Source organism: Plecotus auritus, assembly GCF_963455305.1.
Source record: "Plecotus auritus genome assembly, chromosome: 6".
NCBI lineage: Eukaryota > Metazoa > Chordata > Mammalia > Chiroptera > Vespertilionidae > Plecotus > Plecotus auritus.
In genome coordinates this window covers 81427038-81454851 of record NC_137773.1, presented here as the reverse complement: position 1 = coordinate 81454851, position 27814 = coordinate 81427038, and the positions used below count along the sequence as shown (strand labels likewise).

Sequence of the window (27814 nt, the reverse complement as noted above, 5' to 3'; positions counted from 1 at the left end):
AGCTGAGAGGGGAATGGGTAGGTTTGTAGAAAAGGTTCAGGGAGGACTTGTGTCAGAGAAGTTTCAGAAAAAGGGAACTAAATAATTAAAGTAAGAAGCAGGGCCAGGCATGAAGGGTTTTTCAAGATTGGCTTGTGCTCAGTGGAAGGTAGAGGGAAAGAGGAGAAGGGAGAATTGGAGACATGGTGATGAAGAAGGCAGGAATGGGTGAGCTTTGCTGTGGAAAGAAGCAAGGCTCTCTTTATGGGGTCCCGAGGGAAGGACATGGACATAGACTTTTTGAGTTACTAGTTGTATTTAATCTCTTTATGACACATACTCATTATGAAAACTTTTGAAAAATTCAGAAAAGCAAAAAGTAATAGCACTCACATGAATGCTTAGCCCTCAGAGATAATTGACAAGATCTGGATGAGCTTTCTTCCAGAAATCCTTCTGTGTATATTTACACAGACTTTTTTTCACATAGGTAAGATTATACTATCCATATATGTTTTTAAAATTCAACAATAGCCCAGCCAGTGTGGCTCAGTGGTTGAACATTCACCTATGAACCAGGAGACTCAATTTCTGGTCAGGGCACATGCCCATGTTGTGGGCTCGATCCCCAGTGTGGGGCGTGCAGGAGGCAGTGACCAATGATTCTCTCCATCATTGATGTTTCTATCTCTCCCTCTCTGAAATCAATAAAAATATATTTTTAAAAATTCAGCAATAGAACATAGGTGTCTTTCCTGGGCAATAAATATAGGGCTGCTTTATTTTTTCATTGGTTGCATACTATTCCATAGCACAACTTTACAATAATTTATTTAACCAATCCCTTATCAATGGGCTTTTGAGTTATTTACTTTTTTCCTCAGGTGTATCGTGGCCTCTAGTGATAATTTTGACACATCCTTCTCAGCCTAGTTGAATACGTATTCCCTGAGGAGGGAAAATTCTTAGGAGGGGGATTGCTGAGTCAAAGAGCGTGCTCATTCCAAGTGTGGGGAGAGTGCCATGCTAGGCTCCACATTACTGGAGGGCCCGTTTCCACACACCTTTGCCTACATTGGGTTTGAAGCGAAACAGCTGGAGGGAGTTAGGGGGAGGGGAAGAGTTTAAACCTAACAGTTTTGGTCTTTTGAGAAAGGGAGGAGGTGAGCTCATCTTTGGAGAATGGGGTGGGCTGAGAAGAGGAGGAATGTCGAGGGAGGATCCAGATGGCAGCACTTGACTGAGGCCAAACCCACACCACGCTCTGACATGCTTTCACCAGACTGGGTTTTCCCAGCGCAGAGCACACAGGCTGAGGAGAGACGGGCACAAGGGCAGGACAGAAAGCTTAAGGCTCCAGGGAGCTGAAGCTAATCCTGGGGGCTTGGCTGCTAGCCTGGATGAGGTGCAACCTGTAACGGCTTAGTGCAGCTGGGATCAGGAAAAGCAGTGGGAGAGGCGGAAGAAAGGCCCTGAGATGGGGCAGCTTTACGCTCCAGAGGGTGGTCAGGCTGAGCTGCGACCACTGAACCTACAGACATACAGACTCCAGGCCATGGGACCCCGAGGTCCAAAGGACCAGTGGACATTCAACATAACATTGCCACCATTAAAGTTGATGGTGGGAGACAGGATGAAGACATAATCCAGTCCAGGTGAGGCACTATCCAGAACAGTGTTCCCTGAAGGAGGTGTACCTCTGAATACCATTTCCATGGGGTTTCATAGGTCACTTTTTTTTAAAGAATGGCAGGAAGCTCTATGGTCAAGTAAATTTTAGAAACATCGAATTACACACAGATTGAAATGGGCTTTTTTTTTTTTTTGAAGGACTAAAACAATGTTAGTGTACTACTATGAGTTTCTGAGATGGTGAAAGAGTATGCAGCATTTTCCAGACGTACTTGATCCAAGAACCCTTTTCACGAAGGGTATTTTGGAACTAGTGTTCTGCAGGACGTGACTTAGAAAATGGATTTGTTCCAAGTTGGAAATTGGTCCAGAACGTGACAGGCATTGGGAAAGGGAGTCGAATGACAGCAGCAATTCCAGTAGGATGGGATGATCCTGATAAAAATGACTGTTCCTACCATTTTTCATGTATTTACTATGTGGCAGGTACTTTACGTATATCGCCTCATTGACTTTTCCCACAGCTCCGTAAAGTAGGTGGCATTCCCACTGTGTTTGCACATGAAGCTCAGAGAAGGGAAGGGAAGTCCCCATAAGAGAGATAGCATGAACCTCAAGTGGTGACCATAGACATCAAGACTCCTCCCACCCTCCCATCCCACAGATTAGAGGGTTTGGGGGGGTGGGAGAGTTGCTCTCCGCACAGAGACCAGTATGTATGTGATGGGGGAGGGTTGGGATCTGTTGCACTGAGTGAATAGCCTGGGATCTCTTCTCAACTAGAGGCCACACTACCCCTTGAAGGGGTACTTAGTCATGGGGTGGCCACTTGGAGTTATCACAGGGGCCAGGGATTGCCACTGGAAGTTGGGGGGCTGGACACCAACTGCCTGCGTGGTGTGGGAAAATCCTGTTTCATGAAGAATTGTGCCACCCAAATGCCACGAGTGCTCCAGTTAGAAACACGGAGGGCAGGGAAGGGGAGGAAAGTCATTTGGGACGCAGGGGAAATTTGCCCACAAGCTCTGTGGTTACCAGGAACACAGTGAGTGGAAGGCAGCAGACAGTGGGAGGCTGTGGGCTGGCTTGGGTGCAGACAGAGGTGGCAGGGGGCGAGGAAATGCCTGTCCCAGGTCATCGAATGTGGAGTTTAGGGGTGAAGGGGCAGAAAGGAGGCCAGTGTTCCAGGGAAGCAGATCCTGACAATTTGTTGAGCAGGAGCATTTGAAAGGGAAGGACCAGACTCATTAGAGCCCAGAAGGGCAGACCGATTCCCATCCTGATATAGATGCATCCACAGAGGAAGCCTCTGGGGAGGGTAATAGCAGGAGGGTTCTAATGAAAACAATTTTGCAACCTTAATTATAGCATTCTGCAACCTTAGACTATAGCTATTCTGCAGTTTTAAATATAGCATTGGCTCCTGAGAAGGCTCTCAAATCTTTATTTTTACTGACCCAATTGGCTGTTTTGAAAACCCACTCTGTGAACTCCGTAGAAGATAATCATCAAAATATGTTCCTTGAAGTTCCCAAAGAAAGACCTTTTATTCAGTTCCTCGAATCTCTCCCCCCTTGCTGACTCCACGGGAAGATTGCAGAAAGGCTGAGGAGTGAATGAAGTCCACAGTTTTGGTCAACCAAGAGAAAGCTGGAGTTGCTGACCGCAGTTGAGTTAGCAGTTGGTTAGCGTGTCCCAGCTCTTTTCCCGAAGGAGAAGTGAACCGAGCTCAACCCCCGCGGAGTCAGCAGTCACACCGCGCAGTGTGCCAACACATGCACCTTCCATCAGACCTTCCACGTGGCTCTGGGAGCAGAGGCCTGAAGAATGAGGAGTTCCTCTTGCGGCTGTCCCGGTGTTTGAGTTGGATGTTATGACCTTCGGTATGAGAGGAACAGAGGCTCTTTCAAATCTCCAGTGGTTGCCGCTGCTTTATGAGTCTGAGCGTGCAACACTGGCTCCAAAGGCGATTTTATTTATTTTTTTTTTTAAAGACACTGCCTGTAATTGGGGTAGAGATTGCTAGATGACGAGTGGGGCCTGGCTGTGTTAGTGGTAGGTAATTCATGGGCCTGGCTTCTTTAGTTTAGGGACCAGGATGCTCCCTGTGACACTTCTTGGGGCCTCTGGAGCAGGGAGACAGAAGCTGCTTGTAGAGTCTTAGGTATTTGCTACCCAGAGCAGCAAGCTGTCCCAAGCTTGTCCTCACTTTGTCCCAAGAAAGGGGCTTTCCCAAAGTCCAGGCATTACCCTATCTTCTCCAGTGTCCTTTCCCAAGCTCCTCCCTCCTATCACAAGAGCCTTTATCTGGGATCAGCAAAATGAAAAAAGGAAGAATGAAAGAGAGAGAGAGAGAGAGAGAGAGAGAGAGAGAGAAGGCAACAGAGGCTATTGGAAATGTAGCCTCTCTTTGACACCCATGGCCTACAATGCGGCGACTTCTCCAGACACCTGGCAACCCATAATGTTTGATGCCCCTCACTGTCCAGCATGTCAGAAGTCCTCTGTTATCTGTGGATAATTTATGTGTGACGCTGGGAAGGACCAGGGCCTTATTTTGGAGGACCATAAAAACACCAGGGGTATTCTAAGATAATTAACTAGGACACAAATGAAACCCTCCCCCCCTCCAAAACACACACACACACACACAACAAACAAACACAACAACACAAAAGAGGCCTTTTAGCTTTAGGAGAGGAATATTATATCCCTTGCTCTAGTTCTGAGAAAGGGAGGAGAAGCAGATCCTAAATTTTGCAGCACCTCCCCGCCCCATCCCCCATTTATTCCTTTTCAGTGCAAACATTAGGCCCCTGGGTGTTAATTTTAAAAAAAATTTTTTTTTTAAATATGTTTTTCTTGATTTTAGAGAGAGAAGAAGGGAGAGAAAGAGAGAGAGAGAGACATCTGTTGCCTCCTGCACGCTGCCTGCTAGGGATCAAAACCACAACTTGGGCATGTGCCTGGACCGGGAATCGAACTGGCAACCTCTTAGTGCATGGGATGATGCTCAACCGAGTCACACTGGCCAGGGCTTAATTTTAAATCTCTCCTGCTCTAAGCCTTTGCATCTCAATGCATCAGCACACCCCAACACTCCCTAGCCATGGAGAACTCTAAGAAGAAGCCATATTTAAAACACATTTTAAGTCATTTATCTTTATATTTGAATAAAAATTAGCCCTTAATTGGAACAACTGAAGTTGACAATTAACTAAGGATGCAGGCCTTCTCAAAGGACCAGTAAACCCATCTGTTGGGAACACCCGATATGTGGTCCGCCCTGTGCTGAGGGAAGACTTCCTGACCTCAAGGAGATGACGAACTCCTGGGAGGCCAGACATGTAACCGATGCAGGCCTGGTGGGAAGGGCTTTGCCCGGCTCTGGCCTGTCTGAGCTGGGTATATGCAATTCTGCAAGCACTCTGTATGTGTGTTTGCAGCTTTCTTCAGACATTTACGAACCACTCACTAGCGGGCAGGTCACTGAACCTCTCTGAGCCTTTGTAACATGACAGGCGGGTTCTGTGACTTACAGGTTCCCACGCCCCTTGACATAAGGAAGATGCAAACCTGTAGAGAATGTTCATGAATTTATTGGAGCCAAACTGATGACAATTGCTGGGAAGCGAAATCTAAACAGGCTGAGAAAATGCTCCAGAGAATGTCAGTTTTGTAGCTTTTTTTATACATCAGAGTCCAAGGAAGAGACATAAGGGAGTTACATGGAATTCACTGGTGGTAGTTTAGGGAGGTGGGAGGAAGCAAAGCAGGGAAATCTCTGAGATTGGGTAAAGAGAGACACCTACTTCTTTTACATTGTTGGGTACAGGATTGTTAATGTACAGCACATAGAAATGGTATGTGGGGAACAAGATAACAATGAGGGGTCCTGTGGTCTCTGCCCCGGTGCTGGCTGTGTCCTGAGGGGTCCAGAAAAAAAGGGGTTTACTTTGACATTCCAAGTGTCTGTTATCTTAGATGCAAAAAGACAATAGACGGGTTCACTTAAGGTAAAGACTGACCTTTGTGAAGGAAGCTACAGACCTAGGATATGACCACCTGCCATACTCGCTTTTAGTTAGGCATTTTTATGTTCAGACCATCCTATGCGATTACTTTTTTTTTTTTTAATTCCTCACTCAGGATATTTTTCCATTGATCCCTAGAGAGAGGGCAATGTCAATGTGAGAGGAACACATCGATTGGTTGCCTCCTGCACATGCCCTGACCAGGGCCCGGCCCAGGGAGGAGCTTGCAACCAAGGTACGTACCCTTGACCGGAATCGAACCCGGGACCCTTCAGTCCGCAGGCTGACGCTCTATCCACTGAGTCAAACCGGCTAGGGCCGATGACTTTTGGTTTCTGAGTTTGTAAAGCCCGCCATGTAGGCTTCCCCTGAGCTTGTCAGTTTAGTATGTGGCCTTTTTTTTTTATCCACACTCCCTATCTCTGAAAAACTTCAGAAAACCGGGACAGCCAACACTAAGTCAGATCACCCCAGAAGGCATGGGAAGGGGCAGGCATGGGAGATGGAAATGGGGAGGAACATTCTTTTCCTGTCTCTGTCAAGCCTGCTCGGCCCAGCGCAAGGGCGGAGAACAGATTCCTGTCTAATCAAGCATCTTCTAATCAATCATAGACTCTGTCCTCAAGGCAAGCTTTTTCTCAATTCTTTATGTCTGTTTCTCCCTCCACCCTCTGACCGGAAAAATCTGGGGGTAATGTGCATGTAATGAGCCCATGCTTGCAAAGAGCTTGGCTTATAAAAGCCTCACAATTGCTTTGGATTGTGTTCTCGCTAAAGCAAACAAGGCGAAAGTGGAGAGTTGCTATAGCATTCCCGACATAGGTAAGTTAGGGGTCCCCAAGGCCCGAGGCTCAGCCCTGGTGAACAGGAAGTCCAAAGGATTAGAAAGAGAAGAGAGCTCCTTGGGGGTTGGGCGGGGGTGGGAGGGGTGGAGGCTATGAGTTAGGGAGCTGAGACGTGAGCAAAGGGAACAGGGCCAAATACTTGTGAACCCTTCATGTAGAGAGAGCTGGGATCCATCCTGGCAGCTGTCATTTCCCTTCCCATGGGCTGCTCTGCAAAGTGCCGGACGGGGCCTTTTTTACTTCCCCCTTGCTAATGATTGCCAATTTGGGGGGCTCTCGAAGGGAGAGCAAAGTTATAACAAAGCTGTGTGCTTTTCAAGGGGGTGTTTGCAGAAGGCTTGGTGTCAGCCTTGCTTGATTTAAGTCTTCCCAGATTCCTTGCAAAGGCTATAAACAGTGAAGTGATGAAATTAGCCCCAGAGCCAGAACAGGGAGGAGGCCTAGTCATGAGGGAGGGCAGAGGAGCACCATCAAGGGTGGGGAAGAATGAGAAATGAGGCAGGACGGCCTAGAAGGCATTTCTGCTCCAAGGAGTGGAAGGAATAACTCCCTGAGGGGGCCGGAGGTGGCCGGTAAGTCTGACCGCCGAAGCGTTGTTCTAGCTGAGACCATCGGGGGATGAGAGAGCCTGAGGATTTGGGTCAGACAGAGCACAGAAAGCATCCAGGATTCCTAGGAAACCCCACCTGAGGCCCCAGTTTATGGGAAAGGCGAGGTAATCCTGGTACCCTCCTGGGCAGTTATCCTCTGAACTGCTGGCAGGTGGATGATGGGTAGCAGCCTAAGACACAAAGCAGGGCTGAGAAGGTTGCTCTCAGAATACATATACAGGGGTGGGCAAAAGTAGGGTTACAGTTCCAATACTAACAAATAATACAATAATTAATAAATAATAATAACACAAGGCATTGGTTAATACATTTACATAGTTTTCAGGTGTACAGTTCTATAATACATCATCTGTATTGTGTATTGTGTGTTCAACACCCAAGTCAAGTCTCCTTTCATCACCATTCATCCCCCTTTTACCCTCTCCTACCCTCCCGCCACCCCAACTCCCCTTTCATTCTGGTAATCACCATGCTGTTGTCTGTGTCCATGAGTTGTTGTTCTTTCGCTTAATCCCTTCACCTTTTTCACCCAACCCCCCAAACCTCTCCCCTCTGACATCTGTCAGTCTGCTCTCTGTGTCTCTGAGTCTGTTTCTATTTTGTTTGTTAGTTTATTTTGTTCATTAAGTGAAATCATGTGGTACTTGTCTTGCTGTGACTGGCTTATTTCACTTAGCCTAATGTTCTCCAGGTCCATCCACACTGTCGCAAAAGGTAAGATTGTCTTCCTTTTTATGGCTGGGTAGTATTCCATGATGTAAATGTACCACCGCTTTTTTATCCACTCATGTAATGATGGGTACTTGGGCTGTTTCCAAATCTTGGCTATTGTAAATAATGCTGCAATGAACATAGGAGTGCATATATTATTTCAGATTAGTGTCACCTCAATAAATTCAATAAAAATCTATAATAATAAAAGCATAGTATGCTAATTAGACCGGACATCCTTCCGGACGACCTTCTGGATGACGCCAGGGCTGCGAGGGAAGCCCGGGTCCTGGGTGCCAGAGGGAAGCCAGTGCCAGCAGCTGGGGGAAGGAAGGTCTACTCTTGCACGAATTTCGTGCATTGGGCCTCTAGTTAAAAAATAATAATATAAGAAAAAAGTCTGTGTTTGGTGTACTCACAATGGTAAACCTACTTTTGCCCACCCTGTATAAATGGATCAGTCATGCCCACCATGTCAGCCTTCCTTCTGCCATTGTACATACCCCCCTCCAAAGTGCATATACACACACACACATGTACACACATGCACACACACAAGAATGCACTAACTCTATCACAGAGAGGCTACCTGGACTCTGTTATTGTGAAGAGGAAAACTCAACCTGGATTCAGGAGGCTTTGCCACTAGCTGGCTATGTGACTTTAGCCAGGTATTAAAAGTTAACCCTCCCCCCAACTCAGCTTTCTTACCTGTAAAATTGGGAAAATAATTTCTCACCCTACCTATCAGGCTAGTTGTAGGGATCAAATGGGATAATGGATGTAAGCCCAGGTCTCCACCTTCCCTCAAATTAACTCAGATTCTCTGAGGGTGGGGTCTCGATGCTGGTCTCAAGCTCCTCAATGATCCATATGCAGGCATAGACCCACTTCCAAAATGTAATAAAAATCATTCATAGATTCCTTCTAAATTGTGTTTGTTGGGCATTTCTCTGTGCTAACTACTGTGCAAGGGGCTTTGGAAAAGGCAGACAAGACAGATACATTCCCTGCCCTCAGATTTTCTATTTTTTTATGCCTCATGAACTTTTAAAAAATATATTTTTATTGATTTCAGAGAGGAAGGGAGAGGGAGAGAGAGATAGAAACATCAATGATGAGAGAGAACCATTGATTGGCTGCCTCCTGCATGCTGCGCTCCCCCCTCCCCACCCCCCACTCCCCCAACCCCCCCCCCCCGCCCCCCCCACACACACACACTGGGGATTGAGCCCAAAACCTGGGCATGTGCCCCTGACAGGAATCGAACCTGTGATCCTTCAGTCCACAGGTCGACACTCTATTCACTGATCCAAACCGGCTAGGGCTGCCCTCAGATTTTAAACACTGGGGAAGAGAGCTGTTGGATAAGTAATAAAAGGTGTACTGCATTCTTCAAAGGGAAAATACAGAGCATGTGGAAATACATTTAACAAGACACTTACTCCAGCCTGGGAGCTCAGGAAGACTGCTGAGGAAGCGACATACAAGCTGTGACCTGGAAGACAAAGCAGAGGCATTCATGGTGATGGTGGTGGCATCCTGAACTTAGGGTCGCCCACCGCTCCTCCCCTAGGAGCCCATTCTGGGCTGCCTTCACTCACCCAGGTTCTTGCCCGCTTTGCCTCTTGGCTCCAGCTTTGATCACAAGGGCACAGCATTTGGGGAATGAGGCCACAGGTGCTACTGAGGCTGTTTCCAGGTCTTTGTCGGAGCCCCCGAGGCTCCACACACCCTCAGTCGTGCGCCCCCCTTCATTCCTACCCAGCATTTGCAGAATCTTTGCTTATTACTTTGAGGAGGTGGTCTGTTGGGTAGCAACGATTTCTAAGTTCACGACATAGTCTTAAGCAATATTCTTAACTTCTCTCAACCTCAGTCTTTTTGTCTCTAAAAGCGGTAACTTAGACTACCAAGTTTATAGGATTGTTGTGAAGATTGCCTCGAGGCAAGACCCAGCCCTTCATGGCATTAAGAAATGAAACAAAAGAAAGCCAAACTTAGAACTTCTGCTTTGCTGTTACTGGCTTAAAATATCCTGGGACTATGGAGTTTGGGTACCAGATAACTACAGGCAAATTGCCCAATGCAGAGCTAAAGGTGAAAGAGAACAGGGAAATCCCAAGGACCAAGCCCCACCCCCACCCCACCCCCAAAAGAAATTTCAAATTAGGAGCTGGATCAACAAATGCAGAAGCTGGATGTCAGGAACCTAGAGTCTTGAGTGCAGGAGGAGACCAGGCTGTGAGTGGCAGAGGGGGCAGTTGGACCAAAGACCCCAGCGTAAACCCCAACCCTAGAAGGTGCTGCCCCAGGCCTTGTCACCCTGCGACAGCCATTCTGGTTGCTTTTGTTTGTTTGTTTTGGCCCCAGTCTTTTCTGATTGGTCAGTCTTCTACTGACTGCTCAGCACCCATACCTGTGGTGGAAGATTCTGAGTCTCAGCCCAGCTAGTGCTCCTTGAAAAAAGGGGCGTGAGGGCAGAGGCTGGGGGTGCGGGTGGGAGGATGCACCTGCTTCAGTCACCATGTATTCGGGATGGAAGGACGCTGAGCCAGATCAAGCAACTGGCTCTGATTTCTTTTCACTTCACTGAAAGGGGCTTGAGCAAGGTGCATATAGTGTAGGAAGCTGAACTGGCCCGTGTGTCCTTTCCACCTTGTGGGAGATCATGGAGTCACTTGCTTGGATGTGTGGGGACATCCCAGGTTCTCAGCCACTCAGTTCTTACCTTTAGCCATGTTTTCTCTCCTTACCACCAGGTCACCTGGAGCTCAAGTGGGCAACTTGGACCCAGGCGTGTGTGGGGGGAGGGTTGGACAGGGGCTGGGAAGTGTTAATGAATGGGGCATCTGCAGAGGGGTGGGTGAGGCTCAGGGTCCCGCCTGGCATCTGACTGCACTTGGCTCCATCGCAGTGAGGTCGGCTGGTGGCGACGGAGATGCGTTGTGTGTTTCAGAAGAGGAGCTGGCTGGTGACGAGGACATGCCGTCCTTCCCGTGCACACAGGAGGGTAAGGGCCCTGGGGGCTGCCCTCTGACCTCCTCTCTGTGCTGAGAGCCCCTCCTTGCTCCCTTCCCCAGGCTGGTCACTCACCTCTCTCCATGGCTCCAAAACCCTGGCTGTCCTCCTCCCCTCTGCTTCCTCAGCGGTAAAAAGGCAGAGTAGCGCGGAGTTTGACACAAGTGCCATCTGTCTCCAGGGCTCCCCGTGAGACCTGTTGGGGACCTCTGCCATTTTCCCCAGGGCCTGCCTTTCAGCTGGCACAGAGCCGTCCCTGTCATCATATCCCTGCCAGCCGTGTAGCCTGTCCTCAGGCCCACGGGACCCAGCGTGGCATTTGGCTCTGCGTTGTTACCTGGAGCTCTTCTTGGTGGGTTCCAGTATAGATTGGAGCAGCTCTTCTCAACCTTGGCTGTATGTACACTGTAATCACCAGGAATGCCTGAGGCCAGCCCTCAGAAATGCGGGTGCCTTTCGGTCTGGAGTGTGAACGAGGCATCAGGATTTTTAAACATTCCTGGTATTTCTAATGTGCAGCTGAAATGGAACGAACCCTAGAGATTTCACAGCTGGAACATCACTGCCTTCTCCCTGAGCACTGGCCACCTGCGAGGGATACCTGGTTCTCTCCATCCTCTGTACTAGGGACCACCGCGCAGACTAGAACAATTCATTTGGTTTCCATAAGAATTGCTGGTTACTCTTGACATTTGGGGACTGGTGATCAACCTTCCAGTTTGCCTGGGACTGGGAGGGGTGTCCAGGGTGTGTGACTTCAGTCTTGGCAAACCATCCTGGTGCACCCCCTATCGAGGAGTTCCCGTGACATGAGGCTTTCAGTGCTGAAAGCAGGAAAGCCCTAGGCCAGCCGGGACGGGTTGGCCACACAGTGGTGAGACGTGTGCTGGCTGCCGCAGGCTGTGGATGCGCAGTAAGGCTAACGTGTGGGGAAGACATGTTTGCCCATAGCCAGGCTGCATGATGACTACATAGGTAGTGCTGGGTGTGCTGTGAAGACCCTGGCTCTGGTCTCTTTGATTCCTGAAAGCTCTGGGACCTAGAGGGAAGGCGGTGAGACGGCAAAGAATGAGGATCTAGAACGTGAAATGCAATGAGAGGAGACAGGCCAGGGCAGGAACACGGAGCTAGCCTTTCAGTGGCAGCCTCAGTCACTGGCCTTCTTTTGTCCCCGACAGGCCGGCCGGGACCCCGCTGCAGCCGCTGCCAGAAGAACCTGTCTTTGCACACGTCCGTGCGGATTCTTTACCTCTTCCTGGCTCTGCTCTTGGTGGCCGTGGTCGTGCTGGCCTCTCTGGGTGAGTGCAGACTCCCAGCAGCATCCGGCGAGTCCCGGGCTCCCCCCACCCCTCCGCCCTCCCAGGCTGCAGGGGATTTCTGATCAGGGGTCCGGTACCCAAACTCCCCTACACAGACCAGCAGACCTGTGCGGCTGGGCTCAGAGCCAGGGGGTCTCAGTGCCTGGTTCAAACTGCAAAGACTGGCTCCTGCGTTCTGGTCAGCGATGGGCTGCGTGATCCGGAGCAAGGCCCTTCCCCTCTCAGCACCTCCGTTTTCCAATAGATAAAAGGAGAGGCGGGGACTAGATCAGTGATTCCCAGTTTTAGCTCCATGTTAGAATCACTGGGAGCTTTAAAAAAATAATGATGCCTGGGCCCCACCCCAATAATGCAATTAATTCATATATTTAAGTTTTCCAGATGATCCTGCCGTCCATCCGTAGTTGAGGTCATGGATCAGGTATTTCCAAGCCCCTTCCATGGTCTTTGTGACTGTTTCTCAGAGTGAGGTGGGATGCCTACCTGCCTCAAGGTCCCCGCAGTATTTGTTGGAGTGCAGCTTCCTGGGTCTCACCCAGACTTACTACATCAGAGCCCCGCAGGTGGAGCCCAGGGACCCGGAGGTCGGTGGGTCCCTGGCTCACTGTAGTTTCTGTGAGTGGTAGCTGACCCAGGTGATGGCATACAGCTAGAGTCAGGTAACTTCTGCCTTCTGGATGCTAACAGTTTATGGTAAACTGATGAAAACAAATGTGATGGCTTCTCACTGCAATTGCATTCAGATTTTAAAAATCCAGACTTCTTTACTAAGGGAAACAATACGTTTGTTTGCCCTAATGGACTAGACATTAGACAAGGCTGGGACTAGGATGAGACCAGCAGGGTGTGGAGGGTGCCTTACTCCAGGTGCTGTGCCCTGCACTCATCCGACCCTTAACAGGGGGGTGTCTGGTTCTGACCCTGGTTAGAGAGATAGTAAGTCCTCACTTAATGTCATCAATAGGTTCTTGGAAACCGTGGCTTTAAGCGAAATGACATATATGGAAACCAGGTTTGCCATAGATAATTGATAAAAACAAGAGTTAAGTTCCTACATTATATTTCTGGTCATAAAAATATCAACGAACTTCTAAATAAAGACCCAAAACACTTCTACTATTAAACATTCAAGTAAATGTGAGCGATACATACATTTAAGAAAGATGAATAAGAACAAGTCAGATCATTTTCCAACCCAGTGGTTCCGGTCCAGGGCTGTGGGCAGCCAGAGCCTATCCTGGCAGCTCAGGGTGCACGGAGGGAACCCCCCCTGCATGCCCTTCCATCCCAGGGTGCATCCCCCACACACATGAGCACTCAGAGGTCCCGGGACCTCTACTAATTAACTCTCGACAGCCCTGACCCACACAATGTTAATCAAAGCCCATGGGTCCCAAAGCATTGGAATCGTAGCATGTTGGAGCGGATGACAACCTTAGAAGTCATTTAACATCAGGCTTTCTTTTTACAGATGATCCAGTTGAGCTCCAGAAAGATTAATCAACTTGCCCGAAGTCACCCAACACATTTGAGGCAAATCTGGACTAGAAGTATATATATATATTTACACATATGTGTAATCATGTATATTACACATTTTAATATGTACATACATTTAAGACATACATATATACAGCCAGATATATGTACACATAAATATATAAACTTAAAGGAGAGATAGAAACAGATATATGTTTATAGGTAGAAATAGTTACATAGATATGTATTTTTAAGAGATGCATGACAAACTCTAGTCATAGGAAGCATTTTCCCTCACCACCCTTGGGAGGCCCCATAGAAGAAGGGCTGATAAAAATGCCACCCTGCCCCAGTTTCTCACCTGTATTTGCCCTACAGTTTTCAGGAAAGTAGACTCTCTCTCAGAAGACATCTCCCTGGCCCAAGCCACTTATGACAAGAAGCTTGTGTCTATGCAGGAAAATCTCCAGGGCCTTGGTAAGTGTCCAGTGTCCAGATGTGCTGACTATGATAGAAAAGGAATGGTAACTGGGGTAGGGTGATGGTCCCCGCCATGTGCCTCTATGTTTTGGTGCCTGGAGCAGGGCAACCTTCACCAACATAGGCCTGAGGGAGAAGGGAGGCAGCCATGGCTGCCTGCTCCCTGTCCAGCTGGAGAACCACCCACTGCAGGAGGGCTGCTCCCAGGGCTGGAGGTCCTGCGTGTGGTAGGGAAGGAAGGCAAAGACAATTCATTTCCCTAATATCCTCATGTATCTGAAGTTATTTCTAAGACCTTCTAAAGCCTTTTGGTAAGTCAGCCCTTTCCTCATCTGCTTTAAAGTGTGCATGATTATTTTCCCACTGATTTTTTATGGAGAGTGGAAGAGAGAGGGAAAGACAGAGAGAAACATCCATGTGAGAGAAACACACCGATTGGTTGCCTCCTGCATAAGCCCTGACCAGGCTGGGGAGGAGTCTGCAACCAAGGTCCATGCCCTTGGCCGGAATCGAACCTTTGGTCCACAGGCAGATACTCTATCCACTGAGCCAAACTGGGTAGGGCTCTTGATGCTCTTGATTTCCTGCTTTAACAAGGGACCTTCTCACACTGACAATGAGCCAGAAGGAGCCATCATGGAAGGGGTTAGAGGTGGTCTGTGTCATGGAAAGAGAAAGTCCTGTTCTGCCATTGTCTCGATCGATGAGTGGTATTTTGTCAAGCCACTTCTCTGTGCCTCATTTCTCATCAGTTACAGGAGAAAATTTTTTGCACCATCTCCTCAAGTTTATTGTGAGAGGAATAAATGAGATAATAGATCTAAAAATATTTGGAGAAATTTTAAAATAAAATGTCAATGGGAGGTTCTAGAAAAGCTAGAAAGATATATTTTCAAGAATTTGGTGGTGAGATGGAGATTTAGATCTAAACCCTAAGTACTTAAATCCTACATTCCAGGTCATAGTAAAGAGGTTTGATACAAATAAGATCTCATAGAGATGTCAAGGCTCTTCCAAAACGGGTTTCACAGCAGGACTTAGGAAAGAAAGAGGTACCGGAGAGCCACTTGCCAATTCATTATGCTCTGAAATACTTTATTTAAAGAAGTAACCTTTGTCCCATGATCCTTCAGCAACTGAAATGTTCTCTCTTTCTCCTGAAGATCTGAAGGCCCCGAACAACTGCTCTTTCTGCCACGAGGCCGGGCAGCTGGGGCAAGAGATCAGAAAACTGCAGGAGGAGCTGGAGGGAATTCAGAAGATGCTTTTGGCTCAGGAGGTCCAGCTGGACCAGGCCTCTCAGACCCATGAGCTGCTCTCCACCACCAGCAGTCAAATCTCCCAAGAGATGGGCAACTGTTCCTTCTCCATCCACCAGGTCAACCAATCTCTGGGGCTCTTCCTGACTCAGGTGCGAGGCTGGCAGGCCACCACAGCCGGCCTGGACCTCTCTCTAAAGGACCTGGCCCAGGAGTGCTACGAAGTCCGGGCTGCAGTGCACCAGATCAACTTCACCGTGGGGCAGACTTCAGAATGGATCCACGGGATCCGCCGGAAGACGGATGAAGAAACCCTGACCCTCCAGAAGATCGTCACTGACTGGCAGAACTATACCCGGCTCTTCAGCAGCCTGCGCACCACCTCGACCAAGACCGGAGAAGCAGTCAAGAACATCCAGGCCACGCTGGGGGCCTCTTCACAGCGCATCAGCCAGAATTCCGAGAGCATGCATGACCTGGTGATGCAGGTCATGGGCTTGCAGCTGCAACTGGATAACATCTCGTCCTTCCTGGACGACCATGAAGAGAACATGCACGACCTGCAGTACCACACTCGCTATGCTCAGAACCGCACGGTGGAGAGGTTCGAGACACTGGAAGGACGCATGGCCTCTCACGAGATCGAGATTGGCACCATCTTTACCAACATCAATGCCACCGACAGCCACGTGCACAGCATGCTCAAGTACCTGGACGATGTGCGGCTGTCCTGCACCCTGGGCTTCCACACCCACGCCGAGGAGCTCTACTACCTGAACAAGTCCGTCTCCCTCATGCTGGGCACCACGGACCTGCTCCGAGAGCGCTTCGGCCTGCTCAGCGCCCGCCTGGACTTTAACGTCCGCAACCTGTCCATGATCGTGGAGGAGATGAAGGCCGTGGATACACAGCACGGAGAGATCCTTCGCAACGTCACCATTGTGCGAGGTGAGAGTGAGATCTGGGCCGGGCTGCTACAAAGCTCCCAGAGGGCCTTGGTCATCTTGCTAGACTCAGGAGCACCTGGTTTCAGGCAAAAATTCTAGTGGGCTAATACAATCCTGTAGCAAATGCCTAGGGCAACTGGCAGTTTTAGTGCACTTGCCACCTCTTTTTAAAGGTGTTGTGGCTCCTAACTTTGCCTGTTATACATTTATATGGGTCTGTTTAATTGCACCACAAAGAGAAATAGGCAGACCTCGTCTTTTGAAAACCATCTCCTCTTGTTTTCTGCCTTCCCACCCTCTCACCAGTGCTCTCAACCATCTGCCCCTCTAATGCTATCTTCTCCTATCTCACCCCTGCATTCGTCAAAGTTCTCCAGAGAAACATAATAAATAGGAGAGGGAGAGAGAGAGGGGGCGGGAGAGAAAGAGAGAGAAAGAGATTATAAGGAATTGGCTTGTATAATTATGGAGGGTGGCAAGTCCAAAATCTACACAGCTGATGTCCCAGTTCATATCCAAAGACTGGAAGTTGCTGCAGAACCAGGAAGAAATGATGTGTCAGTTTCAAGACCTTCAGGTCAGGCAGGAGAATTCTCTCACTTGGGGGAGGGTCAGCCTTTTGTTCTATTCAGACCTTCAACTGCGTGGACGAGGCCTGCCCACATTGGGGAGGGCAATCTGCATTACTCAATATAGATTTAAATGTCAATATCATCCATCAACACCTCTACAGATACACCCAGAATAATGTTTGACCAAATATCTGGCCATCCCGTGGCTCAGTCAAGTTGACACATAAAATTAACCATCACAAGTCCACCTCTTTTCAACTTGGCACTCATACACATTTCCTTAAATCATACTTAATCCTCAAATGGAGACATAACAAAGTCATAATTTTACCCAATGTACATGATGCACCTATCCTGTGTACAACCAAAACCTCACTAACCCTTCCCCGGAAGAGGAGGCAAAGGCCTCAGGGATGTTTATTCTTCTTCTTGATATATCATAATTTAAATACTATGATTTAAACTTAACACTATTTAAACAGTGTGATATAAAGTCAATAAATTTTATATCTTATGTTACATGATAAGGGGGTAAGAGAGATGAAAGATATATATGTTATATATTTATATATATTAGTAACACAATAAGGAGGAAATACTCTTGACAATTACATTCCTCATTTCTTCACCTGGTCACTAGCTGGTATTTATAACTACCCTTTTCCACTACGTATTTCACATTCCCTTTGCCCTCCAGCAAACAACTTGGCTGCTTGCGATTCTTTACCTGGTAGGGTGAACAAACCTTCACTCTCAAAGGCCCTTTAGTAGTCCTGCCTGGATTGGGTTGTTGCAGTTTTCCATTGACCTTATTCACGGGGCATGGGAATGCTACGTGATCTCCTGTATTCCACACATACACCCCGATTGTGGAGTAGTAGTCCAATTCCTCCCTGGTAGTCAGGATCAGTCACCCCAGTCAGCACAGTGGCTTCTTTACCTGTTCATTCAGAGGCATGAGGTGCCCAGGGTCTGGGCAGCAGTCTTAACTTCCTGTTCAATGGAATCACTGTTGCATCTCCTGGCAGAAACTTTCCTCCCTTTGCAACTAAGATCTCTAAGCCAGCAGAGCATAAGGTTGTAGGAGCGAGCAGCAAAAGTTTTGCTAGTGGGTCACTAAGGATGAGGGTGAGTGGTGCCACTCCCATTCCCATCCCTGACCCCTGGGTCTGTGAATCCTGGCTGTCAGAGAAACAGCACCACATATGGGACACTGACAGAGCATAGCCCTGAAAGTGTTTGCCCCCTAACTGGCACTGTAACTGAGTCTTTAAAAGGCCTTTCCATCACCCGGCCAGCGTGGCTCAGTGGTTGAGGGTTGACCTATGAACCAAAAGGTTACAGTTCAATGGTTCAGTTCCCAGTCAGGGCACATGCCCAGGTTGTGGGCTCGATCCCCAGTGTCAGGCATGTAGGAAGCAGCTGATCTATGATTCTCTCTCTTATTAATGTTTCTATCTTCCTCTCCCTCTCCCTTCCTCTCTGAATTCAATAAAAATATATTTTTAAAGGGCCATTCCATCCATCCAACAAGCCCTCTGCTTCAAGATGGTAGGAAACATGCAACACCCATGAGTTCCATGGTCATGGGCCCAGTGCCACACTCCAATTGCTGTGAAGTGAGTTTCTTGATCAGAAGCAATGCTGTGCTGATACTAGGGTGGTGGGTAATGCATTCTGTAAGGGCATGGATGGCAGTTTTGGCAGAAGCATTGCATGCAGGGAAGGCATATCCTCATCCAGAGTAAGTGTCTCTTGCAGTAAGAACAAAACACTGCCCCTTGCATGATGGAAGTGGTCCAATGTAACCAACCTGCCACCAAGTAGCTGGCTGATCCCCTAGGGAAGGTGCCATATCTGGGACTCACTATTGGTCTCTTCTGTCGACAAGTTGGGCTCTCAGCTGTGGCTGTAACCAGGTCAACCTTGGTGACTGGAAATCCATGTTGCTAAAACCATAAATAACCTCCAACCTTGTCACCATGGCCACTTTGTTCACAAGCCCATTGGGTGATGACAGGAGCTGGGGGAAGAGGCTGACTGGAATCCATAGTCAACCCTCTATCCACTTGCTTATTACAACCTCCTGGGCTGAGTTCCCCTCTGCTGAGCATTCACAGAGGACACAAATCTTGACATGTTTTGCCCATTCAGAGAGAACTATTCAGCGCCTCTTCCCCAAGTTTCATTTCAACCAATTTTCCGATTGTGTTCCTTCCAAGGTCCTGACCATCCAGCCAAATCACTGGCCACAGCCTGTGACCTGGTATATAATAAGTCCTCACTCCCTGTTAGTGACAAATTCTTGGAAACTCTGACTTAAGCAAAACGACATGTAACAAAACCCATTTTACCATAGGGTAATTGATATAAGCAAGAGTTAAATTCCCACAGCATATTTCTGATCACAAAAACATTACCAAACTTCTAAATAAAGACCCAAACACTTCTAATGGTAAACGTTGAAATGAATGTGAGCTGTACCTACATGTGAAAAAGATGAGTAAAAACAAGTAAGAAAGTGATTTTCCAACCTGCTTATTCCAGTTCAGGATGACAGGTGGCCAGAGCCTCTCCCAGAAGCTCAGGGAGCAAGATAGGACCCCACTCAGATGGGACACCCTTCCATAGCAGTGCCACTCATGCATCCACACTCACTCAGACTGGGACAGTGTAGAAATGCCTACCACCTAATGTGCACATGTTTGGGATGTGGGAGGAAACCGGAGTCCCCAGAGAAAATCCATGCAAACTCAGCCAGAATGTGCAAACTCCACCCAGACAGTGGCCCTGGCCCGAATTGACTTTTTTCTTCTCATCAACATTATGACGAAATGACATTGAATGAAATAACGTGATTCAAGGGCCTGTCTGACCATTTCTCCTTCCAAGCAAACAGAGCGCGGCCAAAAGTCCTGCCCACTGGGAGACTTCCCTTCACCGTGTCCTTCAGATGTCGCAGAGCAGGGCTGCGGTGCTACAGCGGTCCACTGGGATGCCTGCATATTATACAGACCTGGACCTAGGAGTGTTTTTCTCTGTCTACTGATTGTAGGGCACTCCCTATGACGCCCCAGAGAGAAGGCATTGTCACAGGAGTGGGGACCATGGGCGTTTGGGCCACTTCTTCATACAACCTCACCTGTATACCTTGTCCATTTGACAAGGTGGAGTGCAGCTCTACCTGCCCAACTTCATGGCCTGGTGGGTCAGATAACAACCAGTCCACAATGGGCAGTTCAGATCGCACGGTAACTTGATGGCTCATGGCTAAGCATTCAGTCTCTACTCAGGCCCCGTAGCAGGCCAAGAACTATTTCTCAAAAGGAGATTCGTTATCTGCAGAGGGTGGCAGGGCTTTGTACCCAAATCCTAAGGGCCTGTGCTGCAATTGACATGTAAGGACCTGCCAGTGGCTCCAAAGAGCATCCCTATCTGCTCCTGCCACTTTAAGCACCACTGGGCCTGCTGGATCCAATGGCCTGAGTGGCGAGCGGCTTGTATGGCAGTGTGGACCTGTTGCAGAGCCTTCTCTTGTTCTGGGTCCCGCTCAAAATGAGCAGCTTTTTGGACCGCTCAGTACACAGGATGGAGTAGCGCAACCAAATGGGGACCCTGTTGCCTCTGAAACCAGTAGGAGTGACACCTCCTCTTTGATTGTAGGAGAGTCCAGATGCAACCATTTATCCTTCACCCTTGAAGGGATATTGGAACATGCCCCACCCATGGGACCCCTAGAAATTCCAACAACGTGGAAGGACCTCAAATTGGTCAGATTTGTTTCCCACCCGCTGACACACAAATGTCTTACACATGGAGCTGAAACAAAGCGTGAGCTCCTATTAACTTGCTCACTAGGTGCAGTCAGCATAATGTCATCAGTGTGATGGGCTGGGGCGGTATCTTGTGGAAGAGAAAGGAGAGCAAGATCCCGTGAAGTGGGACTAGGACCTCCCCAGGGTGGGTGACTAAGTTATGACATAGGCCAGACAGCTGACATTCCTCTGAGGTAGGACAGTGAAGTCGGTAATGCTGGTCTTACCAGCAGAGAGCAAACTGCTTCTGGTGGGCCTTATGGACAGGGATGAACCAAAAAAAGCATTTGTTAAATCAGTATTTGCGTCCCAGGGGATGTGTTAATTTTCTCAAGCCATGAAACCACATGTGGCACAGCAGCAGCAATTGGAGTCACCGCCTGGTTAAGTTTACAATAATCCTCTGACCTCTCAGAGACCTAGCACTCTCTGCCCAGGCCAGATAGGAAGGATGGATGGGAGGGTGGGGGAGTCACTACCCCTGTGTCCTGTAGGCCCTGACATTGGCACTCATCTCTGCAATCCTTCCAGGAGCGTGGTGTTACTTTGGTTCACTATTTTCCAGTAGGGGCAGTTCTGGTGGCTTCCACTTGGCCTTTCCCACATAATATCCCTCACTCCCAGGCCCAGGGACCAGTGTGGGGATGCTGCCAGCTGCTCAGTGCCTCTACCATAATCACACATCCCAGAACTGGGGAGTGACCACAGGAAGGATCTGGGGACTCCCTGGGCCCATGGTGAGATGGACTTGCTCACCTGACCTCCACAAGCCCCTTCTCTGACTGGTGGGCCATAGGGACACTGGGTCCCCCGGAATCTGTCGGGTCAGAGCCAGTGTGCAGTGGTCCCCCAAAGGCCTGATCATCTCCTTTTCCCCAGTGCAGTTACCCTGGCAAAGGGCCGTGGTCCCTTTGGGACCCAGTCTCCCCTTCATTCAAGGGGCATTCGGCTGTAAACTGGCTCAAGTCTGAGAACTGATTGAGGGGCCATGACTCTCTGTTTTTATGATTCAGATTAGACTTTATGCACTTGACCTAGAACTTTCTGTTTATACAGAATAAGTAAGGATTTAGTAGGCTTCCTGTCTATCTCACTTCTAGGAACACCATGATCAGCAAGCTAACACCATGGTTCTATGCGTGTAGGACTGTTGTAATTGCTGCTTTGACTCTCTGTCCATTCAGTACCCACACCCACCTTGCTTCTGATGGTGGATGTCTCCACCTGGCTGCTGCCAACCTGAGATGGGATCCAGTTACCCCCACTGCACTTAGATTTCTGAATTCAGTGACTGCAGGTCCCCCTGTGAGGTCTGGCCTACAGAGGAGGGTGGTCACAGAGCTCCTCGAGGATGCTGGGCTCCCCTCACAAACTTATTTCTCACAGTTGTAGTAAAAGGCTTGTCTTCTGGACCTCCCCAGGGTGGGTGACTAGGTCTCAAGTGAGAAATCCACTTCAACATGACAGTCTTCCTAAGTCTTTGAATCCCTTCCTCTACATTAAACCAAGACAGGCCCAGCAGTTCTAACTCACTCTCTGTGGCCCATGTTTCATCTAACCAACCACACAGACTGTTAGAGCCCTTCCTGACTCCCCAAGATGCAACTTTAGATGCATCTCATCTTCCCTCTGTGTGTGTCTGTCAGTGTTTAAATTCCCCCTTTTTATAAAGTTACTAGTGGCCTGGTGCACGAAATTCGTGCACATTAAAAGGGGATTAATTAGAGGAAATATTTTAATATTGCTATTTGCCCTTTCTCTGTAATAGAAGTGTCAGAGATGAAAGAAAATTAGTAAAATGTATATGAAAATCTTCCTCCTGTCAGAGTCTGGGGCGCACCACAGGACCCAGAGTCAAGTCCCCGCCCACCCACGTGCGCCTCAAAATCACGTGAGTCCCAGACCCGGCCACTCCCACCCTTGTTAAATCTCGCTGGGTGGGGGGTGCAGCCTCAGGTCCCCTGGCCTGGCGCCGGGGCAGGAGGTGTGGCCTGAGGTCCCCCAGCCTGGACCAGGGAGGGGGGCATGCCTTGAGGTCCCCCATCAAGCCCTGCCAGGTGGGGGACGCAGCCTGAGATCCCTTGTCAAGCCCTACCAGGCGGGGTGCATGGCCTGAGGTCCCCAATCAAGCCCCACAGGGATGGGGGGGAGGGCACAGCCTCAGGTCCCTGCTGATTGCTCATTAAGGCTCATTTTGGAAACTCGGCCTCCGCTGTGGATGCAGCCATCTTGTGTTATGGAAACCCTGCCTCCGCTGTGGTCACCCTTGTGGTGGAGTGACGGTCAATTTGCATATTCCCTCTTTATTATATAGGATACTGGATTGGGGCCACCCTAATGACCACATTCAAACATGATTATCTACAAAGACACTAGTTCCAAGTAAGGTCATATTCCTAGGTACTGGGGGCTGGTACTTCAGCATATGAATTGTGAGGGGACACAAGTCAACCCTTAACAAATACCATTGTTTTTTCCTGCTAGTCCTTCACAGCAATAGTGCCAACAATTTTTTCTCCTGGAAAATGGTTCCAAAGACTCCCAATCAGGATTCTTTTGATGTTGTTGAAGTTAATCCACACCTGAGCATAGTTTTCCCATTGATTTTTTATTGACTTATTTATTTTTAATATATTTTATTGATTTTTTACAGAGAGGAAAGGAGAGGGATAGAGAGTTAGAAACATCGATGAGAGAGAAACATCCATCAGCTGCCTCCTGCATACCCCTGACTGGGGATGTGCCTGCAACCAAGTTACATGCCCTTGGCCAGAATCAAACCTGGTACCTTCAGTCCGCAGGCTGACGCTCTATCCACTGAGCCAAACCCGTCAGGCTTCCCATTGATTTTTAAAGAGAGTGGAAGGGAGGGAGAGAGACATCTTATGTCAGAGAGATACATCGGCTGGTTGCCTCCCGCACCTGCCTTAACCAGGACAGGGAATTGAGGTACATGCCCTTGACTGGAATCAAACGCAGGACCCTTCAGTCCTCCGGCCGATGCTCTAACCACTGAGCAGACTGGCTAGGGCATAATCAGGATTCTTTTTCACAGGAATTTGTATGGCTACAACCAGATTCCCTGGACCATTCCCCAGGAAGTGTATGTCTTTGTGGGAAGACTGCTCAACCTAAAAATCTAGCAGCTCTTAGCTCTAGAGAATAGACTATGCAACCAGGGAGATCTGGTAGTCCCAGAACATATAGTTGGCATGTGGGCCAAATATCTGGGCCAATCACCCAGGGAGCCCCAGGAGGAAGGAGGGAGGCCCCCACTATCCCAGACAGCTCTGTTCTCTCCTCAGAGCTCAGACATAGAACTAACCTCTCTGGTTCTCTGGTTCTCTTTATCCATTTAGTCTCGAACCTGTGTTGCCTTCATTTTGTAGCATTGAGCATTTCTACTGCTACTAGGGATTTTTTCTCTGATCTAGATTGGTGATTTGGGGGCTCCTGGAAGAGCAGGTTTTGCTTGTCCTTGTCATATTTTTGCAACAAAGCCAGTTATTGAGTATTTCCTTGGTAACTGAAATCTTCCCACAGTATTCCTCTAACTTATGTGATCACAATGTTCCATTGAGGCATTAGTAGACAGTTCTTTTGGTTCATCTTCTAGTAATTTGTATCTGTTGCATTCGACCTAAGAACACCTGAGAGATGAAGCTTTTCCCATGACAAAGCCCATGCACACACTTGGTTGCATTTTAGCCTCACAGCAACTGTGTACAGTGGACAAGGTATTGGTGTCTTTATTTTACAGAAAGGTGGCCTGAGACTGGGAAAGGTTAAGGAATGAGCTGCAAAGAGGGGCAGAGCCTTACCCAGCCACCCAGTGTGTTAATGCCAGAGCTGGGCCTCAAACCCACATCCCCAAGATCCAGGTCATTGTGCCCTCCGTGGCACCAGGCCAGTTCCCCAAGAGGCGCCTCTCTGTCTCTGTGTCCTTCTACCCTTGAAGGCTTGCTTATTGCTTTGGCTGAGAGATGAACTTTGGGCCCCTCCTGCCCATGCACCACCCCATCCCCCGGCCAGCAGTGCTGGGGCCTTGAAAGACTAGGTACTTCTGCTCATCCTCCCACCCCTTCCCTGTTCCCAGTGCGGACCACCTACTTGTCCCAGACATGCAGTCAGTTGTGGCTCTGCCCTAATGGGCCAGGATGGCCTAATTACAGCCTCTGGCTTCCTGAGTAATTATGGGCCTCCCTGGGCTCCAGAGTCTCTGTCCCCGCTCCCAGCTCAGCTCCACAGCCCAGCCGCTGCTGCTTTTCTTGCCTCCTTTGCCTGAAATGTCCCCCACTGCTCAGAGCAGCACTCAGTCCTCTGTCCTTGGCCCTTTAGCTCTGTGATATCAGGATCCTGCTCCCAGCTATGTCAGGGGCACCCTGTCCTGGAGAGCGCCTTGGTCAGCCTCCGTCCACATGCCTTCCCCCATGCTAACCACTAACCTACGGTTGTTGACTTCCTCCCTGGCCAGCCCTGTTCTCTGACCGCATGATTCATGGCTGACCCAGGAGGGACAGGCGGAGGCTTGGCTCACCTGAGGAAGTCAGTCCTTCTGGTTACCACACCACCCTCTGTGGGAACCCTGCTACTCCTCCAGGCAGCACCCGGGCAGGAGGCCTGGCAGTGGGAGGATGGTGGGGTGGGAAGGACGGTGGGGTGGGAAGGACGGGTAGGGAAAGGGCCAGGAGCCCCAGCCACCATGTGATGAGGAACACAGGCAGCGGGGTGGGGAGGAAGGCGCATGGGTTTCAGAGCTTCTCAGGCCTGGGTTTGAATCCTATCTCTGCCCCTTGCTAGTCAGGGCCAAGGAGGAGAGGACGCCCACTGGGGATGGTGACAAGAGAAGGGATAAGGGAGAGTGAGGGGAGAGAGTGCAGGGGCTCCAGCTGGACCTGGGGGCTTTTCCTAAGTTGAGGCTAGAGATGGGGATCGTGGACCGTTTACCCAGGGGACAAGAGTAGAAGCCTCAGAAGTGGCTGTAAGAAGAGAGTGAAGCACCAGGGAGCTGGGGGCAAGCCCTGGGAGCCGGTTCCTAGGGCAGCCCGAGCTTGAGCCCAGAGAAGCAGGCCGAGGAGCGGGGATGCTCATGGAGCCACGGGGGCCCTGGGTGAGATTCTCAATTTTATAGACGAGGACCTGAGCTCAAATGGGCAGTGTCCCTCCATGGCCTCTGACTCTTGTCCACCCGCTTGGCCTCTAGGGCTGTGCCTCCTCGGAATGGCTCTGCATTCCCAGCCTCAGCTGGTCCAGCGGCCAAGAGCAGAGTTGGGGTGAAGACGGGGTGGTGGCTTTGCCAGTTCCCAGCCCGTCCTGCCAGGCTCGGCGGGGGGTGTGGGGGGGGGCAGTCGGCTGCTCAGGCATCTCCCTGTGCCCGTGTTGTTCTGTGCTGTTCTGGCCGCCTTATGCAGGGGGCGGGGGGCCAGGGGGGGCGCGCTTGCTGCGGACCAGAGGGCAGATCCTGCCTGGACCTGCTCCCAGGCCAGGGCAAGGCCACCCCTACCCCCAGCCAGCCTGATGGGGCCCCAGCTTGTGCTTGTGCTGCTGGCAGGCCACGTGAGCTGAGCCCACGCTGTGTGAGGGAGGTGGCTTGGCAGGCGGTGGCAGGGAACGGCTGGAAGATTTTATTGGCCCTGGGGGGTCTGACTCTGTTTGGGTTCCAGTTTCCAGTTTAGATGGCAAAAGAAGACAGTATTCACGGACACTCTGTCCCACTTAGACACACTCTGGTACGGAGACAAGAGGGAACAGCAGGGGTGGAGAGCAAGGGGAGGATGGGGTGGCAGCAGGTGGCATCAGCCAACGAAGGAGCCCTGACATACCCTGGACCACAGCCCCTGGGAGGGCTCCCAGCACCCTGCATCCAGGATCCCTTCTCTCTGAGAGGCCACCTGGGTTCCGGTTCCCTCTCAGGGACCTCTGGGGATATCACTGCGCCTCTCTGGGCGTTAGTTGCCTCCTCTGTGAAATGACGGAATTGGGCTGGCTCTTACCCAGCTCAAAAGCTCGAGGGTTTTCTTTGCCAAGCGGATGATGTCACAGCAGAGTTCTCAGACAGAGCTGACTGCGGGCACCAGACTTCATCTCCCAGGCCGGCCTGGCTTCTGCTCCCACCACTTCTAGGCCGAGGCGGCTGCAGGGGGGCCTAACGCTGTCCTCCATAACTGCCTGCCGTCCTCAGGAGGCCAGATGGTGCTCTTTCCTCTGTGCTCCGAGCGCTCCAATGTGCTTCGGGCAGAGTGATGGCTACTCGCTGCTTTGTGTCCTCAGGGCCAGCACAGCTCTGAGAGGTGGTGATTTGCAGGTCCATACGGCCAGAGTTTGTTCAGGTCATCTGAACCCTGGCCTGAGCACTAGACCGGGCTCTTTGAGGAAGGGGCCATGTCTTCATCTTGGCAGCTCCCCCAGGCCCTAGGCCAGAGCTGGGTGGGAGCAGGTGTCCATAGCCATTTGGTGAATCACCCTCTTCAAGCGTATACTGAGCTCTCCCTGCTGTGTGTCAAGCTCTGGGCCCAGGATGGAAGCCATGACCCTCATTATCTTCCGGGGGTTCCACAGTCTAGCAGGGCCCACCGGATAGCCTGCAAGGGTTGCTTTCTCTTTCTACATGCCAACTAAACGATTCAGAGAGCGGTTGCCCCAAGAACTCAGAGAAGAGGCTGGTGGGGTCAGGGTAAGCTTCCTGGAGAAGTTGCCTTTTTCTGGGCTGTTGCTGTGCCACTCACACTAGGAGGCATCTGCTTCTCATGCCTCATTTTCTTGGCCTTCTCCTCCATAATGCCTGACTTCCTTCCTGGTCCCAGATGCCAATCAGGTCACGAGCAAAGCCTGGAGTTGGGACTGGGGAGTGGGATGTGGCGGGGCTGCGAACAGCAAACAAAGACCATGAGGAGGTGTGGAAGGCCAGGCCAGCTGGAGCAGGAGAGACAGTCTTGGACAGACTTGGCCTGTTCCCAGAGCCGTCCAGCTGTCAGTCCCCAACTTGAGTGCACGTGTAGAACTATGGATGAGGCCTGAAGTTAGAACAAGGAGTGCCCACCGTGCACCAGGCCTCATGTGTCTCAGAATCCGTGAGTATTCTAACCCCTACTTCACAGATGGTAAAGTCAA

General features: G+C 49.8%; 1 protein-coding gene across 3 annotated transcripts in view; it reads left to right on the top strand.

Annotated features, from left to right (window-relative positions):
• SCARA3 (scavenger receptor class A member 3) overlaps positions 1–27814 on the top strand; it is a 35658-nt gene that overhangs the window by 5871 nt on the left and 1973 nt on the right. The window contains exons 2-5 of one of the 3 annotated variants that reach the window (XM_080674254.1): positions 10730–10825; positions 12012–12131; positions 14010–14108; positions 15275–16318. In XM_080674254.1, coding sequence (XP_080530380.1) covers positions 10730–10825; positions 12012–12131; positions 14010–14108; positions 15275–16318 — 1359 coding nt within the window. The remainder of the gene's footprint in view (positions 1–10729; positions 10826–12011; positions 12132–14009; positions 14109–15274; positions 16319–27814) is intronic. The other 2 variants (XM_080674255.1, XM_080674256.1) reach the window with 2 other exon arrangements.